The 19987-nt window shown below is 36.6% G+C and overlaps 1 protein-coding gene across 4 annotated transcripts in view; it reads right to left on the bottom strand.

Moving 5' to 3' along the window:
- Window positions 1–6140: 6140 nt before the first annotated feature.
- LOC124171717 (CTTNBP2 N-terminal-like protein) overlaps window positions 6141–19987 on the bottom strand; it is a 156892-nt gene continuing 143045 nt past the window's right edge. For 2 of the 4 annotated variants that reach the window (XM_046550987.1, XM_046550988.1), the window contains 2 exons: window positions 9882–10044; window positions 6141–9189 (listed from right to left, as the gene is read on the bottom strand). In XM_046550987.1, the coding sequence (XP_046406943.1) occupies window positions 8925–9189; window positions 9882–10044 (428 nt within the window). In that variant the 3' untranslated portion in view covers window positions 6141–8924. Of the gene's footprint in view, window positions 9190–9281; window positions 10045–19987 lie in introns of those variants that run through there. The other 2 variants (XM_046550989.1, XM_046550991.1) reach the window with 1 other exon arrangement.

The following is a 19987-nucleotide window of genomic DNA, read 5'->3' as shown; positions in this document are numbered from 1 at the left end:
TGGTTTGGACCCAAATTGTGAGGTCAAATGGTCAAAATTTTAAAATTTTGCTTACACTCAACAAAACTTAGGACCTTTTCCCATAAGTGTGCCAATTTTCATGAACATAGCTCTACGGAAAGTTACTAAAATTACAGGTCAAAAATGACACACGACACTTGGGACAGTCTGTATATTAGCCACACATTCTTGCGGCTTGGTTTTGTTTTAGTTTAGTGACAATAGCATAATATCTGTGTTATATTTTTCGTGAAATAATATAAAGTTAACATTTTCTTATATTACCAATTTTAATTCAAATCATTTTCTGCAGTGCCATGGATACACTCAATCAGTGGTGTAACTATAAAGGCCCCCTTAAAGCCCCACAATTTAAAAAAAATTTAAAGCTATTGTCTAGTTTCCACACACACACTGTCTACACTTGACATACTCTCAGCAATAACTGCATCTGCTTAAAGTTAAATCTTTAGCATCAAAATGATGTAAAATATATTTCCAGGCATGTCATTGTTCAAAAATTTGCCGTTGACCCCTTCCCTCTGTTGCCACCCTACGCCATCCCATCTCCCCCAAAGCAGTTACTCCACTGTACACAATGTTAATAAATAATAACATCATGGGCATTACACTCAATAATAGACCTTTTTTGAAGCAACGGCAATTTTAATGACATCATTATGCTGCTTAGCAGATTTTTTAGTGTAGATAATGAAGATATCACATTGGACGATACAAAAAGTCTTCCAAGGCAGGATCCTTCAACATATCACCTTCCACCGTATTCATTAGCAGAAACAAAATGCAATGCATTATTTCAATTAACTTCCGCAGAACCTACAGGAACAATAAGTATACACCAATGGAAGCATTGGAGGCATTAAATAACCGCAATACAGTTTTATCAGTAATTGTTTGAATTTTCCGCAGAAAATACCAAAATAATAGAATTATCACTTAAATGCACTAGGCACATAGAAAAGTGGCTTAGTCAGTTTGTGCATTGGGATAATGATTGACAAAGCAATCAATGCTTTACATGATTTTGATTCATTTTGGTGCTTATTAATTGAATGGTTAGTCCAAACTAACCATTCAATTAATAGTTATTGAAAATAACAATTGTTAGTTAGGTAAGGAAATTTAGTGATGCAAAAAAACATCGCCTTTCCTCTGGATTTAAGCTTATGCTTATTGGATACAAGTACTCCATTACCACACCAATCCTGTTCCTCTATTGTTCCTGTTCCTATGTTCACAATAGGCTTTTTGGCAATTACCTATTTGCTCCACCTCTGGTAAAGTGACAATTTGCTATAGCGAGTGTTTATTTTAGCACCATAGGGTCCTGTTTTAATGAGGTTGCACTGTATGAGGTTTTATAATTATAAGTTACACTTTTTTATGAATCCCTCAGTTCAGCCTTTATTCAGTCCAGCCAGCTGTTATTCCACCACTTGCACACAGCTTTTCCCATCATTTTCACCATGTTGTTCACCACGTAAAATCCTCATAAATGTGCAATTTTGCACTAAGAGGCTGAAAGAGCTCTAATAAAGTGATCTAATAGAGACAAGATGGATTTGGATAGTAATCACTGCCACTTGATAATAGAGTCAAGACAAGTAAAGTTCAAATGATTATTTGAGCTATTCAACATAGTAATATCCCAGAAAAGGTGCATAAATGTATGCTGTCATTTGGGTGAATCCTTGAAGCAGAGAACTAATTCAAACTGAATTTTTCTCAAATCAATGAAAAATGATCACCACACACCAAATGTTTCACACATGAGTTTCAGAATGATCCAGAGCAGCCTCCTGGTTGATGAATTGGGTGAGTGAGTAGTAAGCTGTAAATGGATTCAAGAGTTAAGGACCAAAAATCTGTTTCAATGACAGCCACCATCTTGGAGTATGATTCATGATGAAGGACTGCATTAAACTAATCTACAGAAAGAAAGGCACCCGCAGAATTTTGCTGTACAGAATTATATTTTCATCGCAAGATTGCTCTTTATTCTTGCCTACAAGATACACACTCTAAGGCATTAATTTTACCAGAAACATATACACCTGTATTTTCCACATTCAGGTAAAGTAATTAAAGATTATCTTTGGTAAAAAAAAGCATTAATTATTGCTCCATTTTCTTTTCAATTTTATACAAAAAAAATAATATATGATAGAAAGTTTGGTAACAGGCCAAGAAAATGAAATAGGAATTGATATGGTTCACAGGCAAGTTATTAGTTTATAAGTACTGCTAAGATGAAGCATAGACAATGGTCATACAGATATTATTATCACAATCTCAACACAGGTAGCTTACACTTAAGATGCATAAAATATTCTCATGGGAGTCAATGTAACTTAGATATAATCTCCCTTTCAAAATTAAAGCAACCCAGAATCCAAAAGCATATCTTGTGAGGATATTATGGCACAAAAATAAAACATGGATCATTGGAAAACTTGTTTTGAAACATATATTTTGATGTATATCAGCTTAAGTCAATTTTTTCCATTCTTAATTACGTTTTACATGTTTTTGCTCTAAGATTAAAATAAGAGCCCTGAGCAAAACAAAGTTCTTTCCAAAACTGCTATGTTAAACAACACAGGAAAAAGTCTGTCTGCAAGATTATGATCAACAAAAGGTTTTTTCTCACATTTCTATAACTTGAAGCTGCAGAGCACTTTCCTGATGGAAGGCCTTCCATGCTCCAAGTTTTGGGAGTGCATGGAAAAAGGGAAGAAAGACAGCTGAGGCAGACGGTTTCATTCATTTACCAAGTGCTGCTTCATACAATAATCCCTGGATTAATCATCCCGCAAAATTGAGGTAAATATTTCAAAATATTAATATGTACCCCAATTTTTCTACTCCAGGAGATGGACTTTTTCCCATGGCTAGAGACTAACTGGCTTAAGATCTAACATTTTGTTGGTTATCAAACAATTAGAAAATCTAAAGTTATCCCAAAACCTCTAGGTCTTGGGAAAGCCACAGGAAAAAGTTTGTATTTCAGAAATACTAAACATTTGTCTCATAAGACTCATGGCGGCAAAGATATAAGGTGAATGAGGAATGCCAATAATGTCAAATTGATCGGTCAACTATGGCTCAAAATTTCACTCTACATATCTATTATGTGTGTCATTAAAAAATTAAATTTTTTCGCAAATAAATGGATTTAAATATTATTAGTATATTATTTACAGTGATGTGAAAGGTATTAAAAAATGCAGTGAGATCCAGTTACAATTACACAGTTAAATTTTCAATTAATTAAAATAGCAAAATACTCTTTGAAAAAGTAATCTGTAGGATAATAACCATTACAATTACTTTAATTTTGCTCTCGTACAATATGCAGTTGCTGTTAATTAGAGATGTGCGAATAGTATCCGTGAATACTGGAATACCTCGAATACTAGAAAGTATTCGATATTCGAGATGGCAAATAATTATGCTAAAGGTACCATCTCGAATACCTCGAATGCTTTGAATTTCGCGTCATACACTGTCGCACATACGTCATTGGTAGTTGACTCAGAAAAATGTAGAGAACTTTAGTCGTTTGGTGCATGCAGCGCCATTATAGGCAAGTTGACGAACTACATCAAATTGGTGGATTAGAGAGGTGAAAAGAGTTCGACGTGGGAAACCGAAAATGATTGGGTGAAAAAATCCGAAAATCCCTGGTTTCCCCCACCAGGGGAACCTCAGTGCCGTGGGATGGTAGATAGGTAGAACAGTTCCCAAAATCCACTACCCCCTCCATCCATCAGCCCTCTGCCCCTCCTCCAATGCTTTCCTCCTCTCCGAAATCAAACAAAAGGCCACAGCTCGCGCGTATTACAAAGACCATAAATCAAAAGCTTCAAAAGAAAATATCTAGTTACATGAAAATAATAAAATCGTGTTTCACCCTGCCCTCTATCTCCCCCACTGACCTTTTTCTTCCTACCTGCTTCGAAGTTCCCCATTGCTGGAGGTCAACTGCTGCATGAGTCCCAAAAGTTGTCTAACAATGACTTTCGGCAATTGATATTACACCTTGGATTGAAATTGGATTGAATTATTAGTAATGTGCGCGTAATTTAAAAAAGAATAAGACCAAATGCGACGTATTTCTGACTTTATTTAAGCATTTTAGGCAAGGAAATAAATGTCAAAATACGACGGAGACTTAACAATTGATATTACAATTAGCAATTGATATTACACCTTTATTGGATTGAAATATTAGTATTGTGCGCGTCATTTAAAAAAGAATAAGACCAAACACAACACATTTCTGACTTTATTTAAGCATTTTACGCAAGAAAATAAATGTCAAAATACAACGGAGACTTAACATTCTGGCAAAACTCGATATCCTCGCAGCTGAGCTTCTCGGAAGTTGATGCCGTATTTTTTTCCAAAAACATACATCAAGTTACAATTTATGAGTTATGCTATAAATCTCTACTGTCACAGTCACAGACGAAGGGATATTTTCTCAGGATATTTGGTTTCTCCCTGCTAGCAATTCGAACTCATCTGCTTATCTCGTAAGAACTTCCAAAGATGGACTGAAAATAATTGAAGAAGAAGAAAATCCGGTGGAGAAGGGCGTGTATTTTGCAAAACACCTCGGATTGTCCACTAGCACTTGACAGTAGGAGTGGGGGTAAAGCGAGCTACCTGTTGAAAATAAGACGTTTGATGAAGCCGAGTATCAGATGGGCGTGCCACTGAAATGGCGTTTGGTAGATAAGAATGTATACATCAGATAGAATTCCATCGTAGCAGTGTAAATGCCGAGACGGCATGAAATCATTTTATCGCTAGGTGGTGTGTCCCCTTTGGATATTTGAGAGAGATGTTAGTTGAAACAACTATGTGTTCACATTGTTTCCATATAATTAAAATATTCCATTAATCAGCTAAATTCCTGTTTGAAACCTTTAAAGGAAATCACAATTATTCGCCAAAATCCTTAGTTTCCTGCTGCATAGGCAACCTAGTCAAACATTCCTGCATTCATTGGTTTTTTCGTCCATCCCCTTGAAAAACGATAGATCGAGGTTCCACTGGATATCTTTTTATTTATACATTCATCAAGGGAAATAGAAGAAGAGACGTACGTTTATTATGCTTAGCGCAAATCTAGTATTTGAGGTATTCGAATATTCAAGCATTGATTTAATATTCGAATTCGATATTCGAGTTTGAGAAATCTGCTATTCGACCCATCTCTACTGTTAATACTTTCTTAAGAAGCAACTATGTACTAAGATTCAAACCAGCATTTTAATTACTAATGTCATTACATAAAACAATAATTAAAATGTTTCATTCAGGCACTTTAACCCTTACATGCCCGCTAAGCTGGGATTTTGCTGCATTTTTCAAAAATTCGAAATAGCGCGTTTATTGCTCACGGATGAATGGTGGTACACTTTGGTATTCTATTTCTATACTTTTCCCTCTACCAAGAAATATGTTTGCATCAATGTGACGACCATCTATTGCGTTAGAATCTTACAAAGTGAGAACGACGACAACTTCGTGTGATTTACTGCTAGATGGCGTTCACACGATACTATGGACTTCTGATAATCTGTCGCTAACATGGAAACTTGGAAGCATAATTCTTTTTCCAATAATATGTTAATATGTTGTTTCGTACTTATTATATTTTTTGTGAGCATTTGCATTATTATTTTGTTATTATTATCATTTATATAATTTATCTCAACCTCAAACCACATGTCGTAATTTAAAAATATCATCTTCATACTCAAATATGAATTACATTGGTGTAATAATGTGTTATTTACACTTAACTAGTGACCGAAAAATAAGTTATGCACGCTTTTCATTCCACCTGCGTCAAAAAATGTCATTACAGAGACAGTGATGGTCAATATGGATGAAAAAGTTAATTTTATTTATAACGTTTGTTATTTAATTAATTTTAATGATGGCATTAACATTTTGGCATATCCATTTCCTTTTTTTGTGTGTTTTGTGGCTTGATAGTGTATAGATTATCGTCTGCAATTCCTTTAGAAAAGTTAGTCTAAGTATTTATCAAGAAATTTGCATATAATTATGCGATATTTTTGTTTATAAATGAATGGAAAAATATTTAAAGTGCTTTTATTTATTAAAAGTTACCCAAATACGTTAAAACACCCTCAAATTTGAATGTATATTAGGGAAAATCAAAAATGTAAAAGTGCGGCAAAAAAGCCACAAGCGTGCACTAGCCCTATACTTGCAGGTGCGTGCACCTAAGGGTTAAGCATAAATAATACACATATGTTCTGCCACAAATTTTTGGGGATGAGGTTAATGCAGCCAGAACTGCCTTTCAATCAGAGCCCGTGGAATACAAATTTTCACTTTTGATTACCAAAATGTAACAGTTACATGCATGACCTTTCAAGTATATTATAAGAAACAGAAACCGAATATGTAATTGTTCACAATAATTCAATTACTTTAACTTCATTACATCACATCACTGATTCTTTAATGGCAAAAAAGGTTGATTAACAAGTTTTAGAGCATAAAGTTTTTTTTATTCTCATTTGCATTCGCCATTTTAAATTTCTTCCAGTCGCCAACACTCACAGAAAAACTTAATTCCACAAGAATAATTTGCAAATTAATGCGGAAACTTTGCATAGCATGAGGAGGAAAAAGAGATTAAGAAATGGGGAAATAAGGTTTAACCAGTCAAATAGGGCATTCCAATCTCAGAGGGTGAGCTGCGTTCCCTTCCCTGCACATCACATACACACACATCAGGAATTTTTGCAGCATAGCCCTGAAGAAGTTAGGATTTGTCAAGGGAATTGTGGGATAATTTTCGGATGAGAAAGTTAAAGAATGACCAAATCTTGAATATGCAGCGAGCATATGGGATCTGGTGCAGAAACATTTAATCGGTGAACTAAATAAATACAAAGGAAAGCTGCGCAATTTGTCAAAAACTGCAACGGGTGAACAGATAGCATTACCGAGATGTTAAGCGAATTAGGCTGGGAGCCACTAGAGACTCAGACACTGCGTACTAGGCTTAGATTGCTTGAACAATTGTTAATAGATATATTTAGGAGCAAAACGGAGAACATCATCTAAGAGGATCACTATTTTTCCAGGTTCAACAGAAGCAATAAATTAAGAAAAATATTTTGCTGGATGGCTAGATATGGGAATTCATTTTTCCCCCGAACTATAAAGGTACATAAATGCTAGTCGTAATCCTGTTTGAGCATCTAATTTTTAAATGTAGATGGCTCACGTTAGTTTAGTTCATGGTGTCATAACATCCCCTGCCACATGCTTTTATAGGCAGCTTGCAGGGTGGTATGTAGATGTAAATAACTAACAGTTTCAGCATGACAGCAATTAATATGATGCACGCACGTCTTTGTGGACATTGTTCCTCATCCAGCACAGGCCTTCAAGGTCCTGGTAGAGAGGCACCATTTTATAGGAAGCCAGCACACACATCAAGAAAAAGGTCTGATAGGTACTGACAGGATTTCCTACTAAGGTTTTGAGTGCCTCATACACAACTGGTATATATTTCCTGCTTTAATCCACCTAACTCCTTATTTAACTGGACTAGATACTCTGATGCCTTGTGTTAATTAAGATAATGGGGTGGAGATGTTTCAGTAAATGAAGTAGTTGTCATTATGGTCTGTATACCAAAGGGTGGCGCAACTCAGTGATTCAACCCTAAGGTTGGCAGGGATAGCAATGGTGCATAGCAGGAAGTTAACGATCACAAGTCAAAGCGTTATCATACTGGGCACCCAAAAATCATAGAATAACTAGTAAGAATAAATGCTATCGAGAGAGGCACATCATCAGCATTTTAGTTGTCAGACTTACAGTTTGTATAGCGTAGGGTGGCGCACCGTCCCACCAACCACCCGAGTCGGTCCACAAACCGCAAGCACCAGGGAGAGGAAAGGACCGACCATAAAAACTATATGACCGACTCAAGTAGCCGGCGGGACCGTGCGACACCCTACGGTATACAGACTATAATGACAACTACTCCATTTACTGAAACATAACCACCCCATTATCTTAATTAACACAAAGCATTAGAATAACTAGTACAGTTACAAAAGGACTTTTGTAGATTAAAGCAGGAAATACATACCAGTTAGTGTGACACACTTAAATCTCAGTAGGAAATCCTGTCAGTACCTATCAGACCTTTTTCTTACAGTATTTTTGATGTCATCTGTACAGATAAAAACAATCTTCTCAATACACCTACATGCAGCCATACATAAATGATGAGCCATTTATGAAAGTTTAGATAACCATACATCTTTGGAGATAATTATTTAAATTTAATCATTCTACCCTGGTAGACAGACATTTTTCCCATGGCGATAAACTAACCAGTTATGAAGATAACTTAGTTTTTCTGATTCTTCAATACCAAACAAAATTTTTAGAATTTATTTTGAGAGTATTTCAATGTATTAAAAATACAATAACTCATTAAAAATAAAAGAGTTCTGTATTATACAAGGGAATTATATGGCATATACTACAAGTAATGTCATGTGATTATGCATCTCCACGGTTAAACCTTCCACTGTTAATCCGAGAAACATGGATCTTTCTTCAATCTTAGCAAAAATTAATAAAATTGGGATAAAGATGTTGACTCTCTCGCATGAAAAACAAGCTTTCCGAGGATGCATGTTTTATAGTAGCATAATGATTCCTTACTGATATATGAGCATTCAATTTCAAGTCACTTCAATTCTGAGACAGCCAGTGGTTCCCACTCCACATGCCATCCACCCTATAGCCCTAATAGATGATTACCTAACTCACCCAACCAACCCCTAACTTCTCACACCCAAAACACTCCCAACTGGGTGACACATTCAACAAGGCCAGAGCCAAAAAAAATAAGGGGGGATAATTTTGGTGAGGGGTGGATTCATTTTTGAATAAAGGTGTTCAATGTAATCCTCCCAAAAATTTTGGTTGGGTTTGAACCCCTTGACACAAGCTGGCAAGAGCCTCGACAAAATACAGTTTTGGAGGGGAGGGGACAGGAATGGCCAACACCAAATATGGTTGCACATCTTCTTTGGCACCATGTGCTTGATTCCGATGATGAAGTGACGCCATGACAAAACAGAATGGCTAGAAAACAAATAATAGGATTCACATTCAGCCTCCACATCTCGGAAGAATTACTGAAAACATAGATAACGTTGAGATCCCAAAAATACAAATGATTCTCATGACCTTCATTAGCATGAAAAGAACAGCATGCAGATGTACCAAATCAGATACAAATAATACATATATCCACACCCTAATTGCAGACAACTTCAGTCCTGTACAGCTACCTCTTTGAACCATGTTCAAAATAATCACACTGTCCAATAAATCATGATTTTCAGATCCACTGATGTGCTTAGTCTGTAGCAGATTTGAATAATTTATTCAACAGCAGAAATATGCACCATATGGCCTGTGACCACACACATTCAAACAATATCTCAATCACAATTTACAACAACATGATTGTATTCAGAGTCTAACACATAGCTGCTAGTCACAATTTACAATTTAGACCTCTAATACATAAGATAAGTATTTTTTCAAGATTAAATTCTGAACAATTCATCTGTGATGTTTGCTAAAATAGGCAAGAGTTCAAGTCACTTTTTTCCTATTTCACATCATACATAAAGTTCAGTTAACCTTACCCTATGCCATTTAAAGAAGGTAACATAAAACCTAAAATCATTTTTTTTGCAATGGCACAAAGTTAACAACGGTAAACAATATATATATATGTAAAAAATGAAACTATTTAAAACACTCACTAATCAGATGCTTTATTTGAGACAGCGTCCTGTTGATTTTGTGGCCCCAAAGCCACAAAATTATTATCTTTGAAATTCCCATTAAAAGACACAGGCACACAATGAGGGGTGGCTTCTATGGAATTGGGAGGGTCAGCAGATTTACTAGAAGCTATGTCAGCACCTGTCAATCGAGAGAGAAAGTAATTTTGATGAGCACAATCACTCCAATGCTTGCAAATTTCTAAACAGCCATCCTAAGGGTTCAAAGAGTATTCTCCCAAACGGCAAGAAAGATTTGAAGGTTGATATTGATGGTTATGAACACAAAACAGCTATGCGTAAGCCACTGATACCTTGCAAAAGAACATATTAATTACTCATGACTTACGCATAGCTCTTTTGTGTTCACAACCATCAATGCCTACCTTCATATCTTTCTAGCCGTTTGGGAATATATATGCTCTTTTGCAAGGTATCAGAATGACTATACAAGAGCATAAAACTCATCATTATTTTATCCATCATTCATTCTTTAACTAGAAATAAGTTTGTACTTATGACATCACAAATTCTAACATATTTTGTTCCACAGTAAGTCCTTGCCAATTGGAAGGATGTTAATACATAGTCTAACATAAGGTTAGTGAATTCAGATTAAAAGAAGAATAAAAAAAATACCTATAAGAGAAGTCAAAGGGAAATTATGATTACCTCATTTACAAACCAATAAAATTACACAACAGTAAATTAATACAACAGAATTAAATTAAGTAACACTTGACATTTTTATAGAAATTTTTATTAATATATGTATATCTTTCTAGCAAAAGGAATGGACATGAAGAGGGCTCATGCGCTGCATAGAAAGACCCAATGCAAACCAGTGACAAGTGGTGCATGTTAATAAGGGTGTTAAGCTGTGGGGAGTAAGATTAGCTAAGGAGAAGATGGGATTACATAAAGATACATAATAGGTATGGGTCAGTTCCAATTGCTTTTTGTTCACGTTCGGTTCTTGGCTTCAGTTCTCAGTTTCAGTCCTTAATTTGGCAAATGCATAAGCTCAGGTGAAGAATTCTCCAGATCGCCACCAAGTCAGAAACTGCATTACTGCCAGCATAAGTCACCAGTTCTTGGCTTTGATTCCCAGTTCAGGTTCTTTATTTTGTTACTAATTATGCTCAATTTTCAATAGCTAAAGAAGCAATTTTTCCTGAATTTTAAGCTCATCTACAACAATACTGTTTCCATTCAATACCTCACCTATTACTGTATAATGATCCAAAAGAAATCGGTTCTTGATTATGGCTCCTAATTCAGCACTAACATTAGCATGTCATATTTCAGTATGTCGTAAGCAAAATTTTCATTCCCCCGAGACTTTTTGCCTATGTGTTAAGTTTATCTATGATAGCACCAATTTCACTCAATAGGCCACATACTTAGCAACATTATATGACCCAAACATCCGTTCTCGTACAGGGTTTTAGTTCCTAATATAGAGCATACATAAGCCCAATTTTAAAAAGCTAATCCCTTTTTTATTCAGTCCATTCCTTTTTTTTGTTTGAAAGCATCATACTGAACAATTGAACTATTCCTGAGATGCAAAATTAACAAATTACGTTCCTATAAAAGCTAATATAATAAGAGACTTCAATGCCCTTGAAGTCACTCCATTTTAGACATAACCAAAATCGATATAAAAACCTACTTAATCAAGAGTCAATGACTTTCTTAGCTCAAAATTTAACTGTTCTAGACACAATACTCTCTATCAAAGGACCTTATTTAATCTAATTTCATTTCCGTGCCCCACAACCTCTCCATGTCTCTGGGAACAGCAGTCTACTTTCTATGCACTCCCATGTCCCACGGGTCATTTTCCACCTCCCACTTCCTCCATCCATGTGAACCCAGCGTGAGTAATTATTAATGCCACGTTTGGCCTTCAATAGAATGAGAGCAGTATTGCCAACTGATGTCTGCTGCAAGATAATTTCAAACAATTATTGCCTTCTAGCATAAGAGAAACCTTAAAATTTTCATAATTGCTGTTGGTGATTGATAACAAATGAATCGTGAGTTTGCAAGAATTGTGAAAATTATGTTCAGCACACAAAATCATCTAAAATATATCCCAATGTATTTAAAATAAATGCAAAGAAACTAAAACCTCATTTTGGCTCATAAGCTGAAACTTTAATGGGTCCAAGTTTTTCTATATCTTGGTTTTGTAGCAATTCCTCTACTTAAACACATGAACAGTTTAAACTGGTTAACACACCAATTATTTCAGTACCAATTCTTTCGAGCACCAGTTCCAGTTAGGGTTCTGTCTGCAAGACCTGGTTGAACCATGAACCAAACCAACCCATCCCTAAAATATAGATATCACTAGTAAACTAAGCATCCTGATAGGTGGCATGAGCAGTAAGCCAAAGGGGATACCTAAGGAATGGTGGGGTACAGAAAGACAACAAGAGTATTGCTTACAACAGGCATTACCACTGCAAAATCCTCCCTCCATCCCATGGCATACATTTACAGCAAAATCTGGACCTATTAAACCTCTTTATAGCATAAATCCCTTGATACAGAAATGATGGCTAAGTCCCAGTCTTATACAAAGTATTATAATGAGAAAATGGTCTCCACACATAGCCTTTACCTTTTCAGTTTCATATAATTACTAGTAACCTTTCATGCATAAAATGAGTAACCTGACCTAATGGCAAATCACTACCTCACTACTTAAAAATATGTAGCGATATTTACTGTAGATATTCCCACTCTTAGAATTGTAGGTGTAGAACATTACGAGTTTCTTTGCTGCATGCTTGCAAAAGAGTTTGAAAGGTGAGGATGTGAGCTTTTACCAGTTAAGGAGGAGGAGGGTCCGTTTCAAGAGTGAATGTAATCCCCAAAACTCACTGACAATATTGAGTGCTTGATGTATCCACAGTTGAAGGATGAAGCTTACCTGACTCCTTTTCTTTCCTATCAAGGCTATTTCAGAGAGGAATAACACTGTGTTTGCTTCAACTTTCATCTGTGCATTTGGATTACAGAAAAATAACTTCAGAACTCTGCTTTCTGACTAAAAATATGCCAGGGAAGTCCATAGATATATCTGGTGAGTGAACCTGTTCATCTTAATGAATTTTTCCCGCCTGAGACTGTACGTCATCCCTCACTCTCAGGGTGTTGTTAGAGCAGCTTGGCAGGTGGTGTAATCCTCCACCACAGTACCAGGCAAGACGCCTGTTAATAGGGGCCTATGATAACTGGGGGAAAATGGGCCCAAGATATATAAATCAGCGTTGTCCCGCAAGTGTAGAGCATTTTCGTTTTGGTGAGACTCTCCTTGAGTGTTCAATGCCAAAAGAGCCACTCGCAAGAGATGGACCCACGGCACCTTCTTGAAGACCACAGCCATCCCAGGAAGACCACTTCCTCCACAGCCAAAGTAAAAACGTACCCAAACTCCCTATCTTTCCATATCTCACACGTCTGGTTGCTTTCCTTAAGCCGGTCACAATTCGAGGGGGATTCATTGACGACCATTCCTTTTAGCTAACAAATTAAATTTGTTTTTCAATCAATTTTTCTTTTTACCTTTAAATCCCACCACATTCCCCAGGCCTGTACGCATGTTTCAACTGCATTCTAGTAATACAGTGGATTTACACTTGATGAATTGGTGATCAAAGATCAGGAGTTTCACTTCAGGAAATAAAACATGGAAAACTGAATTGATTTCCAAGTTATGAGATGATTTAATGAATCATAATTCATTGGCTGAGCTTTTGAAAGAAAATTAATTCCCCAGGGCCGTACTCTTTGGTGGGCAGAGTGGGGGGTGAGAAGTTACAATGCTAACAAGGGGAGTAATACACGAAAACAAGATAAAACACTAAGCGATTAAACAAATGCGCAGCTCACTCACGTACCTCGTGGATTTGCTCCTAGGAACAAATGTCCGCGTAGGACACACGCACACACTCACACAGGTTTGTGAAGCTCTCGCTTACGACAGTGACCCACTCACACACAAGAAATAGACAAATTGAAAAATTAAGGAAACACGCTCTCATTCACGCACCTTGCTTTCCTTAATTTTTCAATTTGTCTATTTCTTGTGTGTGAGTGGATCACTGTCGTAAGCGAGAGCTTCACAAACCTGTGTGAGTGTGTGCATGTGTCCTACGCGGACATTTGTTCCTAGGAGCAAATCCACGAGGTACGTGAGTGAGCTGCGCATTTGTTTAATCGCTTAGTGTTTTATCTTGTTTTCGTGTATTACTCCCCTTGTTAGCATTGTAACTTCTCACCCCCCACTCTGCCCACCAAAGAGTACGGCCCTGGGGAATTAATTTTCTTTCAACTGTTCAACGGCTTACGACAGTGATCCACTCACAAACAATTTGAGCTGCGCATTTGTTTAATCGCTTAGTGTTTTATCTTGTTTTCGTGTATTACTCCCCTTGTTAGCATTGTAACTTCTCACCCCCCACTCTGCCCACCAAAGAGTACGGCCCTGGGGAATTAATTTTCTTTCAACTGTTCAACGGCTTACGACAGTGATCCACTCACAAACAATTTGAGCTGCGCATTTGTTTAATCGCTTAGTGTTTTATCTTGTTTTCGTGTATTACTCCCCTTGTTAGCATTGTAACTTCTCACCCCCCACTCTGCCCACCAAAGAGTACGGCCCTGGGGAATTAATTTTCTTTCAACTGTTCAACGGCTTACGACAGTGATCCACTCACAAACAATTTGAGCTGCGCATTTGTTTAATCGCTTAGTGTTTTATCTTGTTTTCGTGTATTACTCCCCTTGTTAGCATTGTAACTTCTCACCCCCCACTTTGCCCACCAAAGAGTACGGCCCTGGGGAATTAATTTTCTTTCAACTGTTCAACGGCTTACGACAGTGATCCACTCACAAACAATTTGAGCTGCGCATTTGTTTAATCGCTTAGTGTTTTATCTTGTTTTCGTGTATTACTCCCCTTGTTAGCATTGTAACTTCTCACCCCCCACTTTGCCCACCAAAGAGTACGGCCCTGGGGAATTAATTTTCTTTCAACTGTTCAACGGCTGTAGTTCGTTCAATCACTTATATACAGTGGAACTTGGTTAGTACGTTCCTCCTTAGTACGTTTTCCTCCTTAGTACGACGATTTCTCTCGGTCCCGGTACCAACGGAACAAAATACAGGTAAAAGTATTTGGTTAGTACGTTTGAAAAAATTGCGCTTTCCTGGTTAGTACGCTCAATTGCTAGCCGTGACGCAACCCGCAATTCGTTCTCCAGTATTTTCTTAAGGGTCGTAAAGCTCCGAATTCATGATTTAATTTACTATAACTAGCTATTAAAATTCTTGCATTCATTCCACATATCTTTCTTCGACCGTGATTTATCCAAATGCATTTCTCAATTGTTATGACGCGATGAATTATAAAATATGGCCATTTATCAGGAATGTCTGACTATGCAAAACTGCAGCCAATGAGAAGCCCCAATTTTCCCCACCCCGAGCTCCTCACCTTCTGTTGCCTCTGGAGTGCCCACTGCGCACAAATTTCACGAGTGGGCAATTATTGCTATTACACGAGTTATCATGATGAAGAAATGAGTCTTATCCAATTCCCACTTTATCTAAAGCAGTACTGCACGACGTCAATGCTACGTAGTACGTGCGTATTTGACTACTGCTGCGGGAGCAGACGATGCTCTGGATCTCCACGCGAAGCTTAGCTTAAAAATACTCGATCTCGGCACGAAAGCAGACGACATTAAACAAATTTTAAAAGTAAATTTCAACTGTATAATATAAAATCTTCTTGTAATTACGTCGTAATCTAATAATCTTGCGTGTTATTATTCGATATATCGATCGCTATAACAATCGATATGGCTTTATTCCAGAAGCGCGAATGTGTACGGCTGTTGCCGTAATTTAAGGTTAATATAATTTTGACCAATTTTTATGATGTTTAAAAACAACCCGTTGACATACTCAGGGTTGTTTTTATATTCTCCGAGTATGCTGTGACAAAAAAGAAGTGACTTAGCTATACTTGTCCTCTTTCTATAAATACATATAGGATAAATCACGGGAGAAAGACGCCGTTTTCATGTAACTGTCTTCGGAAAATCTATGAAACATTGTGATTTTTACTCACATGGTATTGTTTTTCATTGTAGCGCCCATTTTCTTTATTTTAAAGGTGAAAAGAGTTCAGGAAGGCGATCCTACGAGAACTACCGATAGTAATTGTAATTATGACGACTTTTCCACAGATTGCAATTACCCCGACTGCTATTTATTACTTTCCTCGTTAGCACGTTTTCCTGGTTAGTACGTTCATTTTTTGTGGTCCCTTCAGAAACGTACTAAACAGGTTCCACTGTATATTGGCTGAGCTCTTTAAAATAAGCATTTTGGATGAGATTTTCTCTCAGACCTACCATTAAGGCGAAAGGTGATTTCCCCGTTAAATGATTTTTCTAATTGGAGTGATGAGTATGATACTAATGAAGTTAAACCTTCGCTAATATATTTTTGCATCACTGCATCATATTTCTTTATCACTGCATTTTTTCTGTCTAGCTTATCAAAATTGACATAAATTGTAAATTATAATTTTTACATGTTGTAATAAAATGAATATATTATTTTTGGCAAAAACAGTCACAACAAAAGAATTCTAGCCAAGTTAATAGTCCAATGCAACTTATAAAATCAAATATTTGCCTGTCATATTTAGCCTTAATAAAAATATTCTTGCGGAATGACAATTAATAGGCTGTTTTTCTCTATTACCCTAATTTGTATCAACGTAATAGGCAGTACTTTCATATAAATCGGTTACTTATGCATACAAAACTGATATCATAAGATAAAAACTAAATTTATTTGGACATTATTTGGATCTATGGCACAGCAAATGCTCCTGAAGTCCAGATCAAACAAATTTTTAAAAATACATCATTTCTGCAAAAGATTACACTGAAATTCCACACTTCTTCCACGGAACACCAAAAATGAAAAATACGCAAATCCTTTGAGATTAAAAGATAAATAAAAAATTAACCACAAGCTAAGAATGGTATTACATTGGCAACAAAAAATTTACAGCATTCAGTTGGAATGCTTAAAGCATGTCAGGCATTTAATAAAGAAATATCATTCTGCATTTAAGATCTCATCAGTCACAACATAATATGTACAAGCAAACAGCTTCACCTCGCCAAATGCATCAAACTACCTCAAGCTGGATCAAGGATGCACGTGCATAGAGCATGCAAATAAAAAAATGCAAGGAACTGAAAAGCATCCTTTAGGTAATTTTCTCTGGTATGATGTCTTAGCGATCTTTTATTTTTATCACCCAAAATCTCGTTATAATAACCAAAAGTATGGAATTAAAAGTAAAAAGTAACTACTCAAGAAGCATTTATCATGAATACTTACACAAAACAGGACCATTTCACAGGAAAGACTGAGAAAATATACTATTGAGTATGATATATCTTACTTAATCACAAGTTACATCTGATGTCATCATAAGATGAATGTGAAAAAAATTGAGCCAATTAAACAAGTCATTCCACCAACCTTCCATTTACTTTCACAACATGTACAGATGAAGTTGTACACATGTGTGCCAGTTATCAAATTGAATACCATCTTTATAAGAAATGGAATTAATTTTCAATTAAATGTTGTACTCGTGAAATTGCATTAAATTTTATTTTAAATGCTTAAAAAAGTATAAGCAATCATGAAATGTGCACCAAAAAATAATAATACACCAATAAATGTGCAAAAATTTTAACACTATAATAACACCAAAATCACATAGTTTTAAAACAAATTTTAGCAAAAAATAGAACCACTTTCGCGGATCTCCACCCATTATTCATATGTTTAAATGTACCGATGAACCCATAGGCCAGGAACAGATTCTCATGAAGCACGCATCCAAAATATTAGCCCTAAGAATAAGGATTTGCTCTCACTATATCCGGTCACTTTTTTTGTTTTTCCTTACCAGCTAGAATTAATTTAATTTTTGATCGAGAAGATAAAAACTTTGCTCTCGGGATATAACTTAGCCTCTCAAAAATTTCATGCGACAGAGCATTTTAAACAAGTGGCATTTCTTTATCTCTATGGCTCTTCATCACACCCTCCTCAGGTAAGTATCCAATCTAATTGCATTGATATCAAGAATGATGAGCACTATTCCATCAATTTAGTTGAGCATTGCTTGTCATCCTATTCACATACAGTGCAACCTCGATAAAACAAGACCCCACGGTGCTCCAATAAACACTCGCTACAGCGAATTGTCGCTTTACCGGAGGTAAAACAAATAATAGCCAATATACCTGTTGCGAACAGTTATACAGGAACAGGAGTGGTGCGGCGACAGATAAATTTATATCCGATAAACGTAAGCATAAATCCAGACGAAAAGCGATGTTTTGTTTGCAGCAATAAATTTCCTTACTCAAACAACGACTAACTATTCAAACAATTTATAAGCGCCGCACTGTATAAAAATCATGCAAAGCATTGTTTTTTGGCCATGGTGTCTGTCATCAAATGCTTTCTATTCACGCAACTCACGGACGCGCGGGTATGCTGCCGTCTGCTTTCTGCCGCCCGAAGAACAAAAGAAGATCAAGCATTCGCAAATGTTAATGCCACAATATTTTCACCAAAATGAACCACTTATTTATATCGAACAACAGTTTACTACATGAATTTGAGACTGAGCATACCATGTTAACTTCATTTCTAAAATATCGCAAGAAATTACAGAGATAAGGGACTCTTGGAGAAGGTTTTCCGGCGATCTCTCCAGTAAAACTCTTGCTATGGCGAGTGCCAACACCAAAAGGGCCTCGTAAAAACGAAGTTTTTTACATGCTTATTATAGGGTCAATTGACGGTGCATCAGCTATCTCTCGTAATGGCGGGGGTCTCGCAATAGCCCGTACTCGCTTCAACGAGGTTCCACTGTACATTCTCAGGCCGTAACATCATAAATTCGTTGCACCTTGTGACCTTAACTCAAAAAGACATGCAGTATACCTACTCCTGATTCTCCAGACTAATGGTGTAGAGAAGCGGCACGAAAACCAGTTTTTCCATGGCTGCGGGATTGCGGATTCAGAAAAGTGGTTTATGCGAATGCTTCGAAACCACTGCGTGACTACTATGTCTAAACTACAATGTTAAGCAACACGCCACGTAGTCGCGTCTCGAGCAAGTTGCCAGGATGCAACTACTGCGAGTCGCAGATCCGTGATCACTGAGCGCGATCGCACACCAAGATGCCTTTAAAAAAGGAGCCCGGAAATCCCGTGAGGGCGACGGGCACGCAATCATGCCATTGTGCAGCAGTGGTTATAGATTCTAACAGATATGATTAGCCCAGTGGAGCCTTCCATTAAAATGCAAATATCCTGGTACTTTTGTTCCCGATTTTAATTTTTCATAGAATTCTTGGAAAACGTTGGAGCGTGAACTCATGCACAAATAATCCACAAACCGAATTAACCACAGCCGGATAATCGGGAGTCTGCTGTATGTAAGAGCTAGATTTTGCATTTGATAAATGTATCACCTAATTGGAGTGACATTCTTTTATTCTAATTTAAAATCACCCCATAATTTAAAATCATTTTTATCTTCTGTTTAAGCATAAAAATATGTATGTAATATGGAGTAAACAGCATTTTCTCAAGATATAACTTTGGAATTTAATAAGTTGGATGTAACACAAACCCCAAGTCTCTGATAAACATAGAGCTTGATTTGATAAATTATAAACAAGGAGAATCAAAAATTATAACAAAATGTAAGAATCGGCGGAGCAACAAACATACAGGCATCCCCCGAGTTACGTATGTCTCGACTTACGTAAATCCGTACTTACGTAAGCGATAACCGTATTTCAAATGATTACGTTAATTTTCGAATGCGAGCGAGAAGAAGTAGATATTCGCTCGTACAACCTATGGTAGAAAAAATATCGAATAGTTATAGAGTTTTTTACGTGCTAAAAATAACAAAGTGACCCATTTTTGTCATTCCTCGAAGGA

Source organism: Ischnura elegans, chromosome X (genome assembly GCF_921293095.1).
Source record: "Ischnura elegans chromosome X, ioIscEleg1.1, whole genome shotgun sequence".
NCBI classification, from domain to species: domain Eukaryota; kingdom Metazoa; phylum Arthropoda; class Insecta; order Odonata; family Coenagrionidae; genus Ischnura; species Ischnura elegans.
The sequence above is the reverse complement of the archived record's forward strand: the minus strand, read 5'-3'. Positions and strand labels throughout refer to the sequence as shown.